Raw genomic sequence first — 19251 nt, 5'->3', positions numbered from 1 at the left:
TATTTTAGGAGTCTCAGACTTTGGGGACTGGCTTAAAGGGAATGTGTATAAATTTAGCAGTTTCTGACTGACTTTGGGGACTAAAATATGAATGACGTCACGAGAAATCATGCAACATGACGGGGCATTCTTATAAAAACTAGCGCAATAAACAAACAGACAGAAAACTTTAATTTAATTAGTTGATTCAGTGTACAACATTATTAGTGTGAAACACACACACACACAAGTCTTTATATAAACTCACACTTCTGATATAATTTAGTGACACGTAGCGATTTTTGGTTTACCTTTTTTTAAATGATTAAAAGTTGTTTTATTGACAAGATTGTATAATGTAATATTTGTATCCCTTTATATATAGTAATACGTTTTTTTGTATGTAAATATAGCTCTCATTTTAGAGATTTTAACATCCCAAGATAATTTCAGTCTATTGATTATTCTATAATGTTTTTAAAGCGAAGCTTTTCTATTATTAGGATCGGTCCGTCCGTACGTTCGTTCCTTACGGTTTGTTCTTTTCGTTAATTTAAACAGGTTAGAAATGTCCTATCGATTTCAAACTTTGCATGATGATTCCTTTAACAGTTAGGTATGACTTAGAAAGCAAAGGAACACTATAAGAATTATTTTTTATATTTTTCAGATGAAATCTTGTATAAAATAAAAAAAGCTGAAAATGTGCTGCTGCATAGGTTTTTAGGAGAAGAAAAAAGGAGCAAGTGGATAGCACAGAATGGATAAGGTATGAATACAATTTTTTATCGTTTATAATTTTAATCTTGTTCCTATAATTTTAAGAATATAAATTTCCAGTTATGGAATTTTTAACTAGGTAATAAATTCACTGGTATTATTGACATAAGTTTTTTTGTATTAAAAAATATGTATTTTGACTTTGGATGTTTGTCTGTCTGTTTGTGTGTGTGTGTAGGAGGGTCTCACTAACCGCCGAACTGATATGGTTCTCCTTTTATCAAAGCATCTCATAGGTCCAGTATTGACGAATTATTTTTTTGCCTTAAAGTTAAGCCGTCAGAAGAAGCAATTTTGATAAATGCTAATAAAAACTTTATTTATTTCAGAAGACTAACAAAGGGAAAATTAGCTTTTCCGAAAGAAGAACGTGCGAGAAAGAATTAAAGATACATCACGGAGGCGTGTAGGGGCAGTCTGTGGTTTGACATTTACTATGATTTAAATTTTTTTCAAAAAGTTTTATTTAAAAGGCGGTCTTTTACTTTACTTCTTTTCCGTTTGTTTTATCTGATACTTTCCACAATATGTTTTATTCAGACTTTATCAAAGAAAAGTAATTTTGTGTAACTGGACCAAATATTATTTAGAATTGAAACCATAAATCTGAATACAAAAGTATTAAAAAAGCAAACACTTAATATTAGAAGCTACAAGCAGATTGGTATAAATATCGTTGAGGCATTCTACTTTGAAACTTTTTTTGATCATAAACATTTTTAATCGAGTTATATTTTTTACCTTGTGTGAGTAGGTACGTCGTACAAATACTTTAAGCTGACATTTTTAAGATTTTAAAAAGTAGAACTAATGGATATTTTTACTATAGGACGATTGACAAATTAAATATATATATTGAATTTAAACATATATTAAGCTCCACCAGTTATTTACTTACCAGTGATATTATATTTTTGTACTAGTGGCTGCGCCCCTAGCGCCTAGGGGCTCAATATACGAAGATATGTTGAAAGGCAGCAAAATAGCCTAAAACTATACCTAATCGGACTATTCTTAAAAATGAAATAGCCTAAAACCACCCTGAGACCTATAAGTAGCTTCACTGTAAAGGAGGACCATTTCGGTTCATCAGTAAGCGAGATCCTTCACTACAGACAAAAAAAGGTTACTACTTTATATATTAGGATGAATTTAGTTATTATTCTGTTGTAATTTAATTATTTTTAATTCAATTGTTTTATGTTCCCTTACCAGTTCTATTATGATACGATATATTATATATGTAGAATTTTGTTGTAATTTTAATCATTTTTAATACAATTGTTTTATCTACTTCTTGTTTATTATTTATGACGATTTAGAAACCATAGAAACTTAATTGTTACCAGAAAATCGGAATCCGTATGTTATTCATAAAAAGCTCATACTTATATAATAGCTACGCTAATATCCTATAAAAAGTAGTAAGTTTTTTTGTATATAGCTGAAGAATTTGGTGTTTGATCCGATTGAGTTCTACATTTTAGGAAAGATTCATAAAGGTCATGGAATGCTTTTAGGTTGTTTTTTATTATTAAAATCTTAAGATGGTTTTTTGCTATTTTTCTACCCTAGAAACTAAAATTAATATTTTTTGGTAAATGAATTGCTAGCAATTTCTTCATTTTTATAATCCTAGGCTTTTATTATAATATCGTTTTGGGGATGGTGCATTTTGAAGTAAAATTTATTAAAAAATAAATAAATTTCCAATAAAAGTTGCACTATCCGAAATACTCACTTTATCTGGAATTATCTAGTTTTTCGACCTTAAAGTGTCACAACCATTAAATTGAATTAATTGCCCATTGTCCCCTCCCTTCCTCCCTGAGAAGAGTTAGTATTTGAGATAGTTAATGTTAATATACTTTTGAGTCTAATTTTTATAATATTTATTTAAATTTAATATGTATTTAGCTCCATCCATAAGATTGGAGGTCAGCAGCTGTCATCTAAAGTGATAGGGGTTGAATTACTTTTTTTCTAATATTTCTTTTGTATAAAATTCATTAATTTCTACCTAATATTATTTTTCATAATAATTAATGCATGAATCCCTTAAAGTATTGTTAATACATCAAAATGAATCTTTAAAAGAGGAGAAAAGTGCAAAATAAATCGATTTTACATTGACTTTCTTTGTATTTGATGTAAAATATCTTTTTTAAAATTCTTTTGTAAAAAATGACTTCATACAAATGACAATACAATGTCCAATACATTGACTAAATTACCAATGACAGGCCAGTATACACTTTAATTGACCAATGGTTGGCCAGTATAGCGTCATTTTTTACTATAAAAAGCTTCCTTTGTAAAAATAATCTAAGTAATACCATAAGTATAATCTGTTTCATTTCAAAATTAGTGGATTTTTTAAAGTTTTTTCCACAGATTTTCCTTGGTTATCTAAAATTAATACTTTTCTGGATATTTTTAATGTTGATTCTTTTTAATGAGGGATGATCTCTTATTCAATTTGATAATGAAAATAATTTGCATAATAAAAGAAAAAAAGTATCTTTCTAGAATTGTATTAACTTGTAGAGTTACAGTTAAATCAATACCCTTTTAGCCTTCTTAGGTGGTGTAGTTTTTACAATTTATAGAACCAATCATGTTCTATTTATACCAATTCCACGAATTTTTGCTATGTTCTATTAATATTATGAATAGCCACATTAAATCCAAAAAAATATTATTAGTACTTTATCTAATTAAAGTTATGAAACAACATCAGTCAGAACAAGAAATTATTATATGAAGATATGATAAGATTTTTCGTCCGCTAATGTGTTGTGTTTTAAATGATATATTTCATCTTTAGGAAAATACCATACATAATTAACTAAAAAATACATACACAATACAAACTAAAATATAAAGATGAAATTTTAAAGATTATCTACTGGTCCTTCATTAAAAGAAAAAAAAATCAAAGCAACTAATTTTCTATTCTGGCTGTTTCTATATTATTGAAATAATACTTAAATCACTTTCTTATTCTAAAATTATTTTTTTAATAGATATTTCTGTAAAAACGTTTTTCCTAAGTCAGTACCTCTATACAATAAAGAGTATCATACAAAATAGAATAAAGAACGTACTATTCCTTTATGTAATTAGGTTCATAGCAAGCGCAGCAATAATAGTTATCTATCGCATCGTATTATAAACAGCTTTTCGCGGATATAGAAATGTAAAATTGTTAAATTAATTCGAGTTTTTTACCTCCGAGATGCCGAAGCACGGGCAAAAAAAATTTTCAATTTTTATATTCGTGGAAAACTGGATATAAAACGATGCTATACATAATTTTTCAATATGGTTCTCCATAAAATCTTAATTGTATTTCGGAATCAAAGAGCATGATTACCTGAAAAAAAAACCTTTGATTGCATGACCTTTATATTATTTTTGGTTTAGTTTTGTAAAAAAAATAATAATATTGTCCTGAGTTTATATCTATACCCCCTAACCAAATAATACATGGATTTATTTATAGATAAATATTTTTACATATCTATTGATATTTACATATTTATATAGAAAAGTTGCTCGTTAAATTAGATAAAAAATTAAATATCGAAGAGAGGGGGGAGAATGGACTGATTATTACACTAGTACCCAAAGTTTTATAATAACGTTTTCTTATTCGTTGGCATAAAAGCATTGGAATTTTTATAAAATTTTGTTTTAATGGTAACAATTAACCAATGAGAAGCCGCTTTTACCATTGTGAATACTGGCTTCTCATTGGTTAATTGTTAATTTTTTCTGACGTCATAGTCAGACACTTTTACTGTTTTCTAAAACCGGTCACATTTTACCAAACTAGTCAGCATAGAAGATGATTAAAGTCCTTCCTCTGATAATGACGTCATCCGATAAAATAACCAATGAGAGGCCAGCATAAATTTAACCATTGGTTTGGTCAATTACAGTGTATACTGGCCTCTCATTGGCTATTCTTTCGTATGACGTCATGATATGTGGAGGGACTTTAGTCACCTTCGTCAGCATAATTATTTCCGCTGATATGTTTGTAATCATTCTTGATTCTAATTCCCCACTAATCCTAGTTACCAAAGATCTTAAGTTTACGCATGTGAAAATATTTATATTTCACCGAACATGTAATGTCTATACAAAACAATTTGATCAATGGAAATTAGCTAAGATTTTGGACGAAGGGATTTAAAGTTATAAAACAATGACCGATAAATTGATGTACATCTCCAATAATGATGCACACAAGTATTACAATTAGTGGTTGAAACGTTTTTACACTCAACTTAATGAACCAACCAATTAAAATTTAATAAAAGTCCTCAAAGTTTATAAGCTTACGAATAAAAAAAGTTTGGGGACTAGTGTAATAAACAGTTCAATGCCCCCCCCCCCCACTGTTTTGGACGGCACTTTTGGCCGCGAGGATGGATGGATCTAGAAACATGAATATACATATATCAGTGACTGGGTAATGGTATTTTTGCCCACGATCCTCACCCACCTCCCTCTTAATTTTCGACAAATATAGTTTAACGATTCTTAGATTAGTTAAGTCAGGCTTCCACAACTTATTGAAGAAGAAAAAAGTACCAAGTTGCATCTAAATGTTTGACAAGGATATTCTGATTAGAAATCCAAGCAACTTCGGCCTATTGGGATGTCAGTTCATACAAAGAGCGAAATTAATTTGGAAAAAAATCACGAAACCTACACGTTTTTTCACTGTATTTCGAAAAATTAAAGACCTTTTTATCTGCCCTCAAAATATTATTTATTTCACTTGTTGGCTATACCTTATTCCTTATTGGATACAATCGTCCTTGTTTTTGCTAAAAATAAAAAATATTTTCCAGTTTTTAAGCTCAACCTTTTTTTGCTAAAAATCAAAAATATTTTCCAGTTTTTAAGCTCAACCTTTTTTTGCTAAAAATCAAAAATATTTTCCAGTTTTTAAGCTCAACCTTTTTTTGCTAAAAATCAAAAATATTTTCCAGTTTTTAAACACAACCTTTTGCTAACGCAAATAATTGTGTTTCTTTCCATCTAAATACGTCAAAACTATAATCTCTTACTTAGGTATTATCTTTTCGTAATAAACACATATTAACGAACGTTTTAAAATAATATTTTTTAGCTATTATGGAAGGATTTTTCACTTACTAATTGACGATGGGGGGGGGGGGGTCCGACCCCTCATCCTCTTTTTTGCTAGTTCATTTTGTGTTAAAGACAAAAGGCTATAATTATCTAACCATTTAAATAAAGTATTGAGACATATTGATAGAATTGTTTTTTTTTAAATATTAACATTCTTGCGGGCACAGGATGCCAGCAAACAGGGTCATCCAGGTAAAGACTGTTCAGTGGTTATTAAAATCTTAAGCTAAAGACAAAAAATCTTACTACTTTATTTAATAGGATAAAAAATGATTGGCTTTAAAACTACATAGGTGAAGATTTGGGTAAGGATTAATTTGTCAATAAAACATTTATACTATGCACATTTATTTTCTTATATGTTACATATTTGGCAGATTTTTAACAATATTTTAAAAATTTCCATTTAGAAAAGTAATATTTATCACAAATTTACATATTTTGCTGGATAATCTTTTCATAATGCTTCTTCAAGGTCTGAAACACAAGAACAATTGTTAGCACGAATATTTTGTTTTCCTGTATGGCTATGAAAATTGATGATATCCGCTGGATTAGAACTGGTTATCAGCCTTATTGGAAAATCATGTATTGCATTGCATAGTATTATAGACAATTTTTTAGGAATGTAAAAATAAAATCATTAAATTAAAACCAATTTTGTTAGTTAGGACCTTTGGCTAACAAAACTGGTCAAAAGCTGTCTTTAATAAGATGTTATAAGTGACTTTTCTTTCATATTATAAATAAATTCTTTTTCAGTCATTTACAGTGTTTTTTAGATTAGTTCTTCCAAAATCATATGCAATGGAAAAGCAGTTAAATTTATTTTGAAAAAATCAGAGAAAAGACACTGTATTTGTAAAAATGTCAACATTTAGTTTAAAAATTAGTGGACGAAAATATTAAATTCACCCCTGTTCATACAAAGAAAAATATGTGTCAAAATTGAATAAAAGTAAATAAGATTTCTTTAGAAAATCAAATCAAAATTAAAGAATAGTTTACTTACAATATTAAAACAAAAATGAAATGAATTTAAAAATCATTACCCTACATCTTTTCAATTTTCTTAGAAGAGATGCCCTAAAATAAAATATAATTAAAGTTTTTCATATATGTAAATAAATCTAAAAATACTATTTAAAAAATAAAATATCTTTGACCAGAACTTTGATATATATATCGTTTTCTTATTCGTTAGCTTAATAACTAAGGGAACTTTCGTGAATTTAAATTATTGGTTTATAAATCTGAGTGTTCAAACGTGTCAACGTCTAATTTTAATCTACAGAAGGGGTAATCTTGTTTATCATCTTTGGATATGCACATCATTTTATCGGCCATTGTCTTATCCCTTTAGATTCTCTAGTATGTCTCAGTATGGTTTAAGTTCGAAGCTGACACATTCCCGACAGCAAGCCTAATGTTATCAATGATTCTTAAGCCTCAGGTATATAGTAAAGGGTTATTAATTAAACCCATAGCTTTACAGACAGATGGACAGGCAGACGTAGAGTAGATTTTAATAAAAATATACCTTTCAACTAAATGAGGTAAAGAAATTTCTTCTCTCACTCTGGCTGCTAATAACGGGTCACCATACTAAAATTAATATTTTTTTTCTACATTAAAAAAAGTATAAACTATATTTAATGATATTATTTAAAATAAGGTTCATTAATTACTTAGTTATCAATCCCCTAGAGAGATTTTTTTCCATTTCAGGGACGATTTTTCTTGGGAGGGCTGAGGTATCCTTCCCCGAAATAGTTATAAACTTTCTGAGGACCTCACTGTAAAGAAGAACCATAACGGTCCCGTAGATATTTGAGTAAAACACTAGAGGGATAAAGGGTTAAATAAATGTATCTCCCCATCGCAACCACCTTGTGCAACATTTTTATTGGGTCATGGAAAAGCAGCAACTGGTGTCGCTTATATTAACACAGCTAAGTAGCAGAAAATAATTTAAAAGCAGACAAAAGAGGTCTTTGAAAAAGGAAGGGTTGTCTGTATATACATCTATACTATAGATCTGTTATGTGGTTAGCAAGATCCTTTGGTACAGACAGAAGATGTCCTGATAATTTTATATAAAGATTTGATATAAAATGGCTAAATTTAAAGGTTAAAGTAATAATTAAAGATTGTCCGTTGGGGTTTTTATTGGTTTTTACCTCTAACATTAACGTAGATTCTAACATTTGTTCTACCTCTTGTCTTCTTAAATCTTTACCCTAACAAAAATACTTTGAAAAGTGTTATTATTACATTTAAATAATAGAGGGAGCGCGAGCTATATGTAACCAAACTGTGGAGACCCTGTGCTGACTTTCTATTAGATCTTTGAAAATCAACAAATAGCGTTGGAAATATTAACACAGCCAAGTAATTACCAAAAAAGCAGAAAGAATCTACTAACAGACTACTTCTCCAAATAGATAATCCTGCCCATTGCATACTCACTTTCATATATCATAATCAGGGATCTAAAGGGATAAGACAATGGTTCATAAATTGAAGTACATACTGAATTATGAAACACTAAAGTTCCTAATCGTAGGATTACAATTAGTGGTTAAAACGTTTGGATACTAGCGTCCAGTCATACTCTACTTAATGTTGACAAATGCATAATTTAGAACAGTTTGACCTAATAAGAGCATTTGACGCCATGTAAGCTTGCATCAAATTTTACGGAATATTACGAAAAATGACGCTTTTTATGTGTTTTTTTCTGTAACACAATTTATGTTTTTAAAGAATAATGTTTTATATGAATCAAATAAACATTAATGTTGTAGAAATATGTATTTCTTTTATATGTATAATCAAATAAATGTGTCATATTCAGATATTTGTGTATATAACTCTTTCATTAAAAGTCTCGACAAAAAAGCATATTAATTGGAAAGTATAAGAAATATACATAATATTATAAAATAATATTATAATCGGCATCGGCAGCTATTCTTGCTTTTAAAAAATCCCCAAACCATTTTCGGTGGTATATACCCCCGTTCCCCTAACATTTTGGCGGTCAAGGGGGGGAATGCCTAAAATTTGTAGTAATTTACCCCCCCCCCCCTTCTCTTGAAAATTTACCCCCAATCATTATAGGGTATTTACCGCCAGTAACATTTTTGGTTGTTGCTGGGGCTTATATCATGCTGCGAGCTCTAAAAATCTCAGGTCTTTATAGTACCTATAAAAGTTACGTCAAACAATACAAATGAATAATGAAAGGCCGCTACACAGACTAAATTACCAATAGTAGATCAGTATGACGTCATTTTTTATAGGCACTATAAAATGCTTCTCAAAGCTAAGTACCTCTTCAAAAATATTTTCCACCATCCATGCCAACCCTTGTTTAGAGGGTGAATATAGTTCAGACAGAAAGACAGACAAACACAGAGATCCTGATACTTTTATACAAGGATACCGTGCTGCTAACCCAAAATCTAAGTACCTCTTCAAAAATAGTTTCCACCATCCATGCCAATCTTTGTTCGGAGGGTAAATCTAGTTCCTTAAACGAATGTCAACATAATTAAACCTTTTTTAATGTTTTGATATTTTGATATTTGGGCGTATTTAAGATGACCCCATGATTGCTATATACCATTTAAAACCCCTGGCATTAGTGTAAACGATAGCGTCCTATAGGGTTTCAGTCTGCTCCACATCGCATCATACTATAGACGATAAAAATGGTACCCGCTGCTGCTATGTCTGGCACGTGTATTAATAGTGAGAGTAAGCGAAACCAATTACCATGCATAGTTAGGACTTTCAGGTAAAGGTCGTACTATCAAAGAGTTGATTGTCTGTTAATTTCACCTAATTTCCATGGAAGTTAGAGTATCGCTTCCCATGACAAGTAGATGATGCTCTGGCCCCAACTAGGTAATATAATAAGTACAATAGATAATCTGTTTAGGTATTAGCAGTTTAAGATTTTTCAAAGTATAAATTTAACATCTGTGGAAAGAAGAAAGGGGTTTCATATTGGTCTTTGGGATAGACTGCTGAACCAATATGGCATATTGAAAGGTTTTAAACTAATTCTCTGGAAGAGAAATTACATAAAGAAAAAGTATCCCCCACAAAAAATTACTGTTTATTAAAGTAGAGGATTAACTCTCCCCTTGTCCCTCCATTGCCAAAACGGTAACCGTATGTGGCGTAATAAGTTATCACCTGCAGTTGAGTTATCACAGTAAATTGGTAAAAGTCGAGATAATTTCTACCTACAAAAGTAAACTCATGAAATTTGAGAAAAACAAGGAGGACAACATCCAAAAAAGCGAAGCTATAAGATAATAAGGAAGGACAAACGAACAATAACTCTTGTATAATTTGAAAATCTAAACAAAATTGAATAAAAATTTGTTGTAGGATAATGTATAAGGATATACTTTCATATTTATGATTAAATTATAGAGACCCTTAGTTTATAATATTGTACCTTGTTGAAATAGGAATCAGTATTTCAAAAACCAGATGAATAGGATAGTTATAACATACAAAAGTGTTGTTAAAAAAGTTAAACATCAGCATGTTTTATATGGACGCACTTCCTTTTTGGTAACTATTATAAAATTGCTACGCTTTCCTAATCTAGAGTATAAATATTATCTTAAAACTATAATACCTCCAAAAAGATGAAAAACCGTATCACATAGTTGAGCTATATTTGTATCACCTGAATTATATTTTTGTTGTCAGATACAAGAAGACGACAATTCCTTACACCATAATAACATATCATTATAATTTAAAAATAAAATACATTAACGCTACAAAAAATTTATTTGATTAGATGATACATCAACTGTCCCCCTAGTAGTTTTTCAATCTGACTAGATCTGAGTTTATCAAGGTTTTGTAACTACTTTTTAGATTTGGTCAAGTTTTAATCTGAAACTTAAATCCTGCCCCTCATCTATAAACTCTGACTTTTAATTACATTTTGTCAGATTATAATCTGACGAAACCTGAGTTTATAACTTTTTAAAAGTAAAACCCAGATTTGCCGCAAAATTTTAATCAGACCAGGGGTATTTCCGATTATAATCTTACGAATCTGACACAATGTCACTAAATGTCATATATGACTTTTGGTAACAATTTGTCATATTAGGTAATTTCCCCAACTCTGACTCTATGTCACTATGGTCATATATGACTTTTGGTGATGTTGTGTCAGATTTGGTTGCATTTCCAAAAATGAGAAAATAACCTGAAATAATGTCACTAAATTTCAGATTGAAATCTGAATTTTAGTCAAATTTTGTCATATTCTGAATTTGTTAACAAAGAGTCATATTGTGACAGATTTAAATCTGAAAACTTGTTTTGGATTCTTACATAAACTAGCTTACCATCTAAAGATTCAGAACAAAGTTGTTCAAAATGGTCTCTACTCATCTTACCTGCAAAGAAAAAGAAGAATTTATTAAAATTTTTATTTTAGATATCAATAAATTTTGATGACCCTTAATTGTCTTTTTTTGTATATTTTTGTATGGATAACAGCAAGAGAACTATAACTCATTGACTTTTTAAAAGCAAAGCTTTTCTATAATTAGGGTCGGTCCGTCCGTTCGTCCGTCCGTACGTCCGTCATAAACGGATAGCTTTTTTAGTTAATTTATGTTAGAATTGTCCTATCGATTTTAAACATGTTGATTTTTTTACTTTTTTAACAACTATTTTTTGTGATCTAATCATCCGATTGATCTGATTTTTCGTATGTTTATTCCTGGGACAACAAAGTATAATGTTTCAAGCGAAGCAACTATATAATCAAGTCCTAAAAATGTAAGTATGTCCATAAACATTATCCTGTATCAAGCAGTTTTTCAACAAATTTACACTTACAATTTTGCTGCAACTGTTATACATTCATATTCTGATTATTCATTTTTGACACTATATAAGTGTTAATGTCTGTTTGTCCTACAGTTTCAGTGCTTCGTTTTTATGGATGTTTTCATCCTTGTTAAAAGTTAAAAACATGTGGAAAGCACAGGATACCATGAAACCTGGCAGGGTCATTCAAGTAAAAGAGAAATATTTGTTTTCTTGACTTCGACAAAGCGTTTAAGGTGACCAAAATACAAAAATATCCTATAAAAGTACTTCCATCTTAATTTCACATTTTTAGAATTTTTTAATGAAATACAACTAAAAATTCTAACTTGTAAAAAAAAGAGTTAAATTTGTAATTTTAAGGGTACATAGACGTCCAAGGGGGGGGGTAATGGGGCGATTACCCCCCCCCCCCCAAACGATTTTTTTCATTTTACCCCCCCCCCCCATTTAAAATTTACCCCTACCTTGGGGGTGCCGTAGGCACCCCCAACCATTTAGGAGGGGGTATTTACCCCCCCCAAACAATTTTGGGGGGGTAAATACCCCCCCCAAAATAAAAAATCTCTAATAAAAAAAAATTTTGCGCGCTTCGCGCGCATTTTTAATACTATATATTTAATAAAATTTAGATTATCCCCCCCAAAAATTTTACCCCGGGAGTAAATTTTGAGGGGGGTAAACTAAATTTACCCCTGCCAACAGATTTCAGGGGGGGGTAATTACCCCCCCCCCAAGCAAATTTTACCCCCGGGGTAAAAATTTTGGGGGGGGTAAGAAAATTTTCGGCGCGCTTCGCGCGCCATTTTACCCCCCCCCAAAAAAAACTTGGACGCCCCTGTAAGGATAGTCCGATTTTGAATGGTAAAGATGTTTTTATGGATTTTTTAAATCATTTTTTAGTGATCAGATATATTTATCAAAATTACCATCTTCAAATTGTTGAAAGAATGCTTTATATTTTCTTCTTGCCTCAGCTTCTGGCATTCTCAGTCGTACCATACACAATCTAATATCAAGGAGATACGGGTAGTGTCATGTGTGACGTCATACATTTTGCATAAATATTTATCGCATCGTATTATAGACAGCTTCCAAAGGATTTTGAAATTAAAAATTAAAAGATAAAAACAGTTTTATTAGTCCAGAGGGACCAAAGTCCCGGGCTGACAAAACTGGTATTAATGTTTTTATTTTTATTTAAATATTCATGGAAAATTAGTTGTTATATACATAATTCTTTAGTATGGCAGCGGATATTAATCGGTTTCTAGGAAAGAATAATTAAATGAAGTTACCTTAGAACAACATCTTTCCCTTCTGCTTTTATCATGTTTATCTAAAATAGTTTATATATTTACTAGCGGCTATGCCCACTAGAGGCCTCTAGGGGCACTTGAGGAGGGGGAGGAGTTAAAATCGATAATCTAATTTTTTAATTAAGTAACAAGAAATAGTAAAACATTTTGTGGAGGGGGATTATTTAGTGGCAAATTCTCTTGGGAGGAGGGTGGTACTCTCCCCTAAAATAGTTATTAATCCTCTCAGGACCTCTGAGAAGGTACCATGTAAAGAAGAACCCAATCGGTTAAGCGGTTAATGAGATCCTTCGTATAGATAGACAGACAAACATCCTGTTCCTTTATTATAACAATTACTACAACAATTTAGAAAAATAACTTTTTTTTAAATTAAAATATTTGAAAAATTTGAGCCAAATTATGAGAATAATTCTTTTAAATCAAGAATACTCGAAAAATTTTCCAGTATGGCTTTAAAACCGATTAATATATATCTGTTGTATTAGAACCGGTTATCAGCCATACTGAAAATCCGTGTATAGTATCGTATTATAGATAATTTTCCATGAATATTTAAATAAAGACAAAAAGTTTTGTAAGCACGGGGCTTCGGCCCCTCTGTGCTAACAAAACTGGTTTTAATAATATAATATTTCATTTAAAATATCCGGGGAAAGCTGTCTATAATATGATGCTATAAATAATTATTCTTTTTTCATTTGGCTATAGTAATCACAGTTGTAAATAAACTGAAAAGAACTTTTAATGTACTGAATGGTTTTACTTCAAAAATGCTTGTCGCCATAGATTATGATAATATTTAGATTGCCAAAATAAATTGGAATTTTACACTTTGTAAACTAATTATTAGATGGTTATTCCTTCAGGTTTTGCCTTATATTCTAGTCCACACATACAGTAAAAAAACTACATATCTACACCTCGTAGACCCTGTCCCGACCTTTAATTGGGTATTTGAATATTAGCCAATAGCATTGTGAATGTTAACACAGCCATGTCGCTACAAAAAGCAGAAAGCAGTTTGCTAGCAGACGAAAAAGGTTCAAATGGGTTATACATCTAAACGTTAATAATACACTTAGAGTTCTTATTAGGTTAATTTATATGCTCCAGGTAAGAGGGAGGTGCAACACAAAGGAATGGGTAAGAATTGTGGAAGATTTTAGTAAAGGAAATAAACATCAAAATTCTTTTATCTAATCATCTAAAATTGCTATTTGTAAATTCTAAAACAAATTATCTTTAAACATAGCTTTAACAAATCTATGTTATTTCTAACCTTAGCCAAAAGTGCATACTACTTTTGACATGAAATGTTTACAACTTTTATTATATTCTCCCTCTTTTCCTTCTTTTTCTAACTATACTCTTTTAACAGCTTTTCTATAATTAAGGTCAGTCTGTCTGTGACGGTTTGCTCTTTTTGGTGTAACGCTTAGATCTTTTTGTGTAATTGTTAGCTCTTTCATTAATTTAGACACGTTAGAATTGTCCTATAAAACATTGTATTGTTTTTCTTCAGTTAGTTATGATATAAAAAGATATAAAAGATATAAAACTCTATTATCGTTACTAGAATTTCAGTATTCATCCATTTTATCATGTTGATTTTTAACTTTTTGACAAAAAAAAATTATGTGATATGATAATCCTATTCTGATTTTTGGAATAAGATTTCTAGGACAACAAAGTACAATGTTATAAGCGAAGAATCTCTAGAATCATGTTCTAAAAATGTAAGCAGTTTTACAACATATTTATTTTTGATTTAGTTTCGACTTTTATACATTAATGTATATTCTACTTTGCAGTTCTGACACTCTACAAGTGTTGATGTTCGTTTGTCCTACTGTTTCAGAGCTTCATTTTTATTGATGCTGTCATCCTTGTTAAGCATTTACTCTGACTCTTTTTACTTCCTCTATTTATCATGATTTCTATTCCCTCCTCCCCTTCAAGTTTATTTCCTTTTTTCTCCACAAAAGTTAATTCTCCAGGGGAATATTTTTTAGTAGCAAGGCTACTCTATTATTGAAATTGTCTGTCCGTCAGTCCTCCAGTAACGCTACAGGAGAAATGCGATTTTCTCGGCTGCCATTGAAGATAGACATGTGAAATTTTTTGTGAAGATTCCCTGTATCAATAAGCATCAAGTGTATAATTTGCTTTGTCCGTCAGTTTGTCGGTCATGCATAAACAACATTAAAAATATTTTTCTTAATATATCAGAAAGGTTTCGTGATTTCTAAAAATTATAGCACATTTATCAACTGAACATAGTCTCAATAATTTATTTTGTCCGTCTACTTTTCATGAATATTTATTGCATCGATTATTTTGGATGTTGTCGTCCTTGATTTTGGTTTTAAGCACTTGTAACTTCTAACAATCAAAAGAATTTGGATATCTATCAATGTATAATATATTTATTCAAAGAAAATTAATCAAAAATTACAAAAATAGTTCAAATCTTAAATTTTACTAAAAAAAATATGTATTAGTCCAATAAAATTGCACCCATTATCTGGACATATAAAATTTTAGAGTTAGATAACTCCAACTTAATAAAATGTATCTTCAAAAGTAAAACTCACATATCTAATTCTTATTTTGGGTTCTTGTTATATTTTAACATTTCCTTTTAAAGTCTCTTTAAATTCTTTAATGAGTTACTTGAATCTGTCTTTTTGAAAAAACTCCACAAAAGTTTTTCAATTACAACACAATATCTGACTGAGCCACAGAAAAACTATACATTTACTTTGGTTGTACTTTTTCATACAAATAATAGTTTAATAAATACTAGCAGCTACACCCCTAGAGGCATCTAGGGGCACTTGAGGAGGGGAGAGTCAAATTTCATAACCTAATTTATTATTCTAGATTTTAAAAGAAAAAGTTTTTAAAAAATTTTGTGGGGGGAGGGAATTTTCTTTTCTCCCCCAAAATAGTTATAAACCTTCCCGGGACCTATGAGAAGCTACCCTGTTAAGGAGAACCCGATCGGTTCAGCGGTTAGCGAGATCCTTCGGTACAAAAACACAGACAAACAGACAGACATCCTGTTACTCTAGTATAAATATATACATGAATGCTTGAATTAAAATTTGTATGAAATTATTTTGTTTATAAAATTGTTACATCACACATAAGAATATTTGATAAAGATTCATTTGTGCAAGAGAACAAACATTTTTATTAAAGCTTAAGAACACTTTTATTTGTACTGCCATAGTTAATGAGAGCATTACAGACAGACAGAAGGACATATATGGAAACTTGTAGAGAAGCTCAACAAATAAATGAAACGTATGACGTCATAAAAATGAGGGATGACCGGGGAGGTGGAAAAAGAAAAAGAGATGAATCTATTGACGTCACACGGCTCATTTTTTCAGACACTTTGTTGAGCTTCACTATATGGTTCTCTTATTCTTTTAAGCTTATCAAAGTTCCAGGGAAGGTTAAGGAGAGTGGACCTTTACCCTCCAAAGAGAAATCACCCCTGGAAAAATATACTGCCTCCTCTCCATATTTTATCTTTACTAAAATGTTAAACGTCCCTAGAGGCCTCTAGGGGTGAAGCCACTAGTTAAAAGATATCGAGAGATGGGACATTGGGCTCATTATTATACTTGTCCCCAAAGTTTTATTATAACATTTTCTTATTCGTTGACCTGACAACTTTGGGGACTCTAGTGTTTTTTTTAATTAGTTAAATTATTAAGTTGATTGATCAAACGTTTAAACCACTAATGTTAATCTGCAGAAGGTATACTTTTATGTATCATCATTGGGGATGTACATTAACTTATTGTCCATTGTCTTATCCCTTAAGTTCCCTGATTACTAATTAATTACTACATGACCAAAATAGGTTTGTTGTTTATGGCGAGCCCAATTTTTTCTTATTTAAACCATTTATTTCAAAATAATTGGATTATTTATTAATCAAACTAATATTTGTTTTGTAATTACTAAATATAATTTGTACTTTTATGTTTAAGTATTATTTTACAAGAAAATAATTTAATAAATTAATATAAAAGAAATATTATTAAACAAATAATAGTTTCATTTGAAATATAAGCTAAAACAACAAAAACTTTTCATCTAAACTTTATTTTTTAAACATATTTTAATTAAATAAACAGTTAATAAAGCAAATGTTTATTATAATTATTTTCTATAAAATAAGAGGAGTAAAGAATTTTATTCACAGTTTTACTAGAATTCTCAGCTTTACAAGTTGAAATTCTGATTCAGCAAGTTAAGTTATTCAGTACCATTCAAGGCGTATTCTATAAAGCTTTGCTTTTCCATGTTAATCATCTTAGATTTATATTGTTTAGTCTTGGATAATGGATATAGGATGTACATGGATATATTGACACTAGAATTTTGTTGTTAATTTAGCTTGTCAGTAGGGACCTCATTTATTGGTCAGTTTGTTCATCAAGTAGGTTGGTTTAAAGGGGGTGGATGGGGTTTATCAATATTTTAGCCAGCTGCAGCATGACTTTATCTTAGTACATGAAAATCTGGTGGAATATCAATATAATGATATATCGATTCTTGGATGCAACCTTTCTTATTTGGAAGATACTTAAGTTTAAAACATTCATGGCGATCAGACTTTTTAACCAGCTTTTAAGCTGTTAAGCTGTTTTCCACATATCTTTGGTGTTTTTGGTCCGATTTTAATCATATCTTTTGTTTCTGTAGATTAAAGGACAAGAATCTTTAAATCATATATCTTAGCCAAGTATAGGCAAAGGACAGAGGTTGATTCTTTAAAAAAAAGCCCCACTAATCGCTTAGTGGGACAAAATTGTTTTCGTGAAAAATCCTCCAGAAACAAAAAAATCTACAAAATTAAATAAAATCTTATGTCAATAACCCTTCTATGATTTTGTTTAATTTTTGTAGATTTTTAATGTGATTTTGGTGGATTTTTCACGAAAAATTTTTTGTCCCACTAAGTGATTAGTGGGGTAATTTTTTTTAAGAATCCACCTCAGGTATATTTCTTACATATCTTACTAGTTTTTTAATCATCTGATTTTTAAAAGATATTTAGAGTATTTTTAAAGGTTTCAAATTTATAAGTAGAGAAGTGGGCAGGGTGATTTATTGCAGAAAAAAGTAGCTTTTGAAATTGTTTAAGATGATTCCTCTGAATAACAAGCATCTCCTCTTTATGTTGCTTTAATAATATATTTGAATTTTTTTGTGCTCGCTGCTTATCAAAGCTGTCATTATTGTTCTTATATAAAATATAATTTTAAACTTGCAATGGAAAATGACTAATTGATATCTTAATTTTGATATTGAAATAATCTGATTTAGAATAAATATAAAATGAGGCTGTTGGTTTGTCTTGTATTACCTGTATTATTTACAACAGTTTATTCGGTAATTTTTATTTATCACATCGTATTATAGACTGCTGTTGTAACAAGATTAATTCTAGTTTTGTTGTCTACAGGCCCAGGCCAACAAAAATTGTCATAAATTTACTTGTCATAAATACACTTTTCTGAAATATATTTGTTATAAAAACATTTGTCATTAAAGGACGCCTGCAAGAAAAAACACGCTTTAACTGCTGAAAGACTGCCACAAGAAGACCCAATACCCCAAATTTAAAGCCTTCAGCTTCAATAACAAAAAAGTTCTAGGCATTTCAAAATAGCATTTTATGTACAATGGAATTTTTGAAAGATTTCCAATGCTCATAAAAGAAAAAACAATATTAAATTACGTCGCCTAGACACAAAATTATAACCTTATCTTTGTCAGAAATTTAGATTGCCTGTAACTGATTACATTTTTACAATAAAAACACCACATATCATAGTCAAAATCTATGAAAAAAAATTCGATTTAAATTGCATTTTTAAACGAAAATCATAGCGGAAACAAAGGGGTAAACTAATACAAGCTTAGCTGTGATTGGTTGTTAAGCTGATTCAGCCTTCTGATTGGCTACAGTACATTCGGGACAACGCAAGAAAAACTTAATTTTTTTTAATGATTTTGACTATAAAAATGGTTATTTTTATTGTAAAAATATAATTAGTTACTGGAAACCTAAATTTATGACAAAAATAAGCTTATA

General features: G+C 30.1%; 2 protein-coding genes across 3 annotated transcripts in view; one reads left to right on the top strand and one right to left on the bottom strand.

The window, feature by feature from the left end:
• Positions 1–6244: 6244 nt before the first annotated feature.
• LOC145324102 (uncharacterized) lies at positions 6245–13143 on the bottom strand. The gene is made up of 10 exons (XM_080166732.1): positions 13107–13143; positions 12738–12817; positions 11319–11369; positions 10589–10639; positions 10135–10184; positions 9404–9463; positions 8109–8168; positions 7469–7533; positions 6981–7014; positions 6245–6405 (listed from the first exon to the last, which is right to left on the bottom strand). The coding sequence occupies exons 1-10, from the start codon at positions 13139–13141 to the stop codon at positions 6361–6363; spliced, it is 531 nt and encodes a 176-aa protein (XP_080022858.1). The 5' UTR covers positions 13142–13143; the 3' UTR covers positions 6245–6360.
• Positions 13144–18472: 5329 nt separating this feature from the next.
• The window catches only part of LOC145324782 (uncharacterized), a 49149-nt gene continuing 48370 nt past the window's right edge, over positions 18473–19251 (top strand). For both annotated transcript variants that reach the window (XM_080167416.1, XM_080167415.1), the window contains exon 1: positions 18473–18545. In XM_080167416.1, the coding sequence (XP_080023542.1) occupies positions 18492–18545 (54 nt within the window). In that variant the 5' untranslated portion in view covers positions 18473–18491. The remainder of the gene's footprint in view (positions 18546–19251) is intronic.

This window comes from Acartia tonsa, chromosome 7 (assembly GCF_053477335.1).
Source record: "Acartia tonsa isolate MP-2025a chromosome 7, ASM5347733v1, whole genome shotgun sequence".
Classification (NCBI taxonomy): Eukaryota; Metazoa; Arthropoda; class Copepoda; order Calanoida; family Acartiidae; genus Acartia; species Acartia tonsa.
Note: the sequence above shows the minus strand (reverse complement) of the source record. Positions and strands in the feature narration are given on the sequence as shown.

What these genes read in the sequence shown, in the direction of transcription:
- LOC145324102 (XM_080166732.1), bottom strand. Translation starts at nt 13,141, where the DNA reads ATGATAAAAGCAGAAGGGAAAGATGTTGTTCTAAG. An exon ending in GGGAAAGATGTTGTTCTAAG is followed by an intron (nt 12,818 to 13,106) that starts GTAACTTCATTT and finishes CCTTGATATTAG; the next exon opens with ATTGTGTATGGTACGACTGA. An exon ending in AATCTACGTTAATGTTAGAG is followed by an intron (nt 7,534 to 8,108) that starts GTAAAAACCAAT and finishes TATTAATTTTAG; the next exon opens with TATGGTGACCCGTTATTAGC.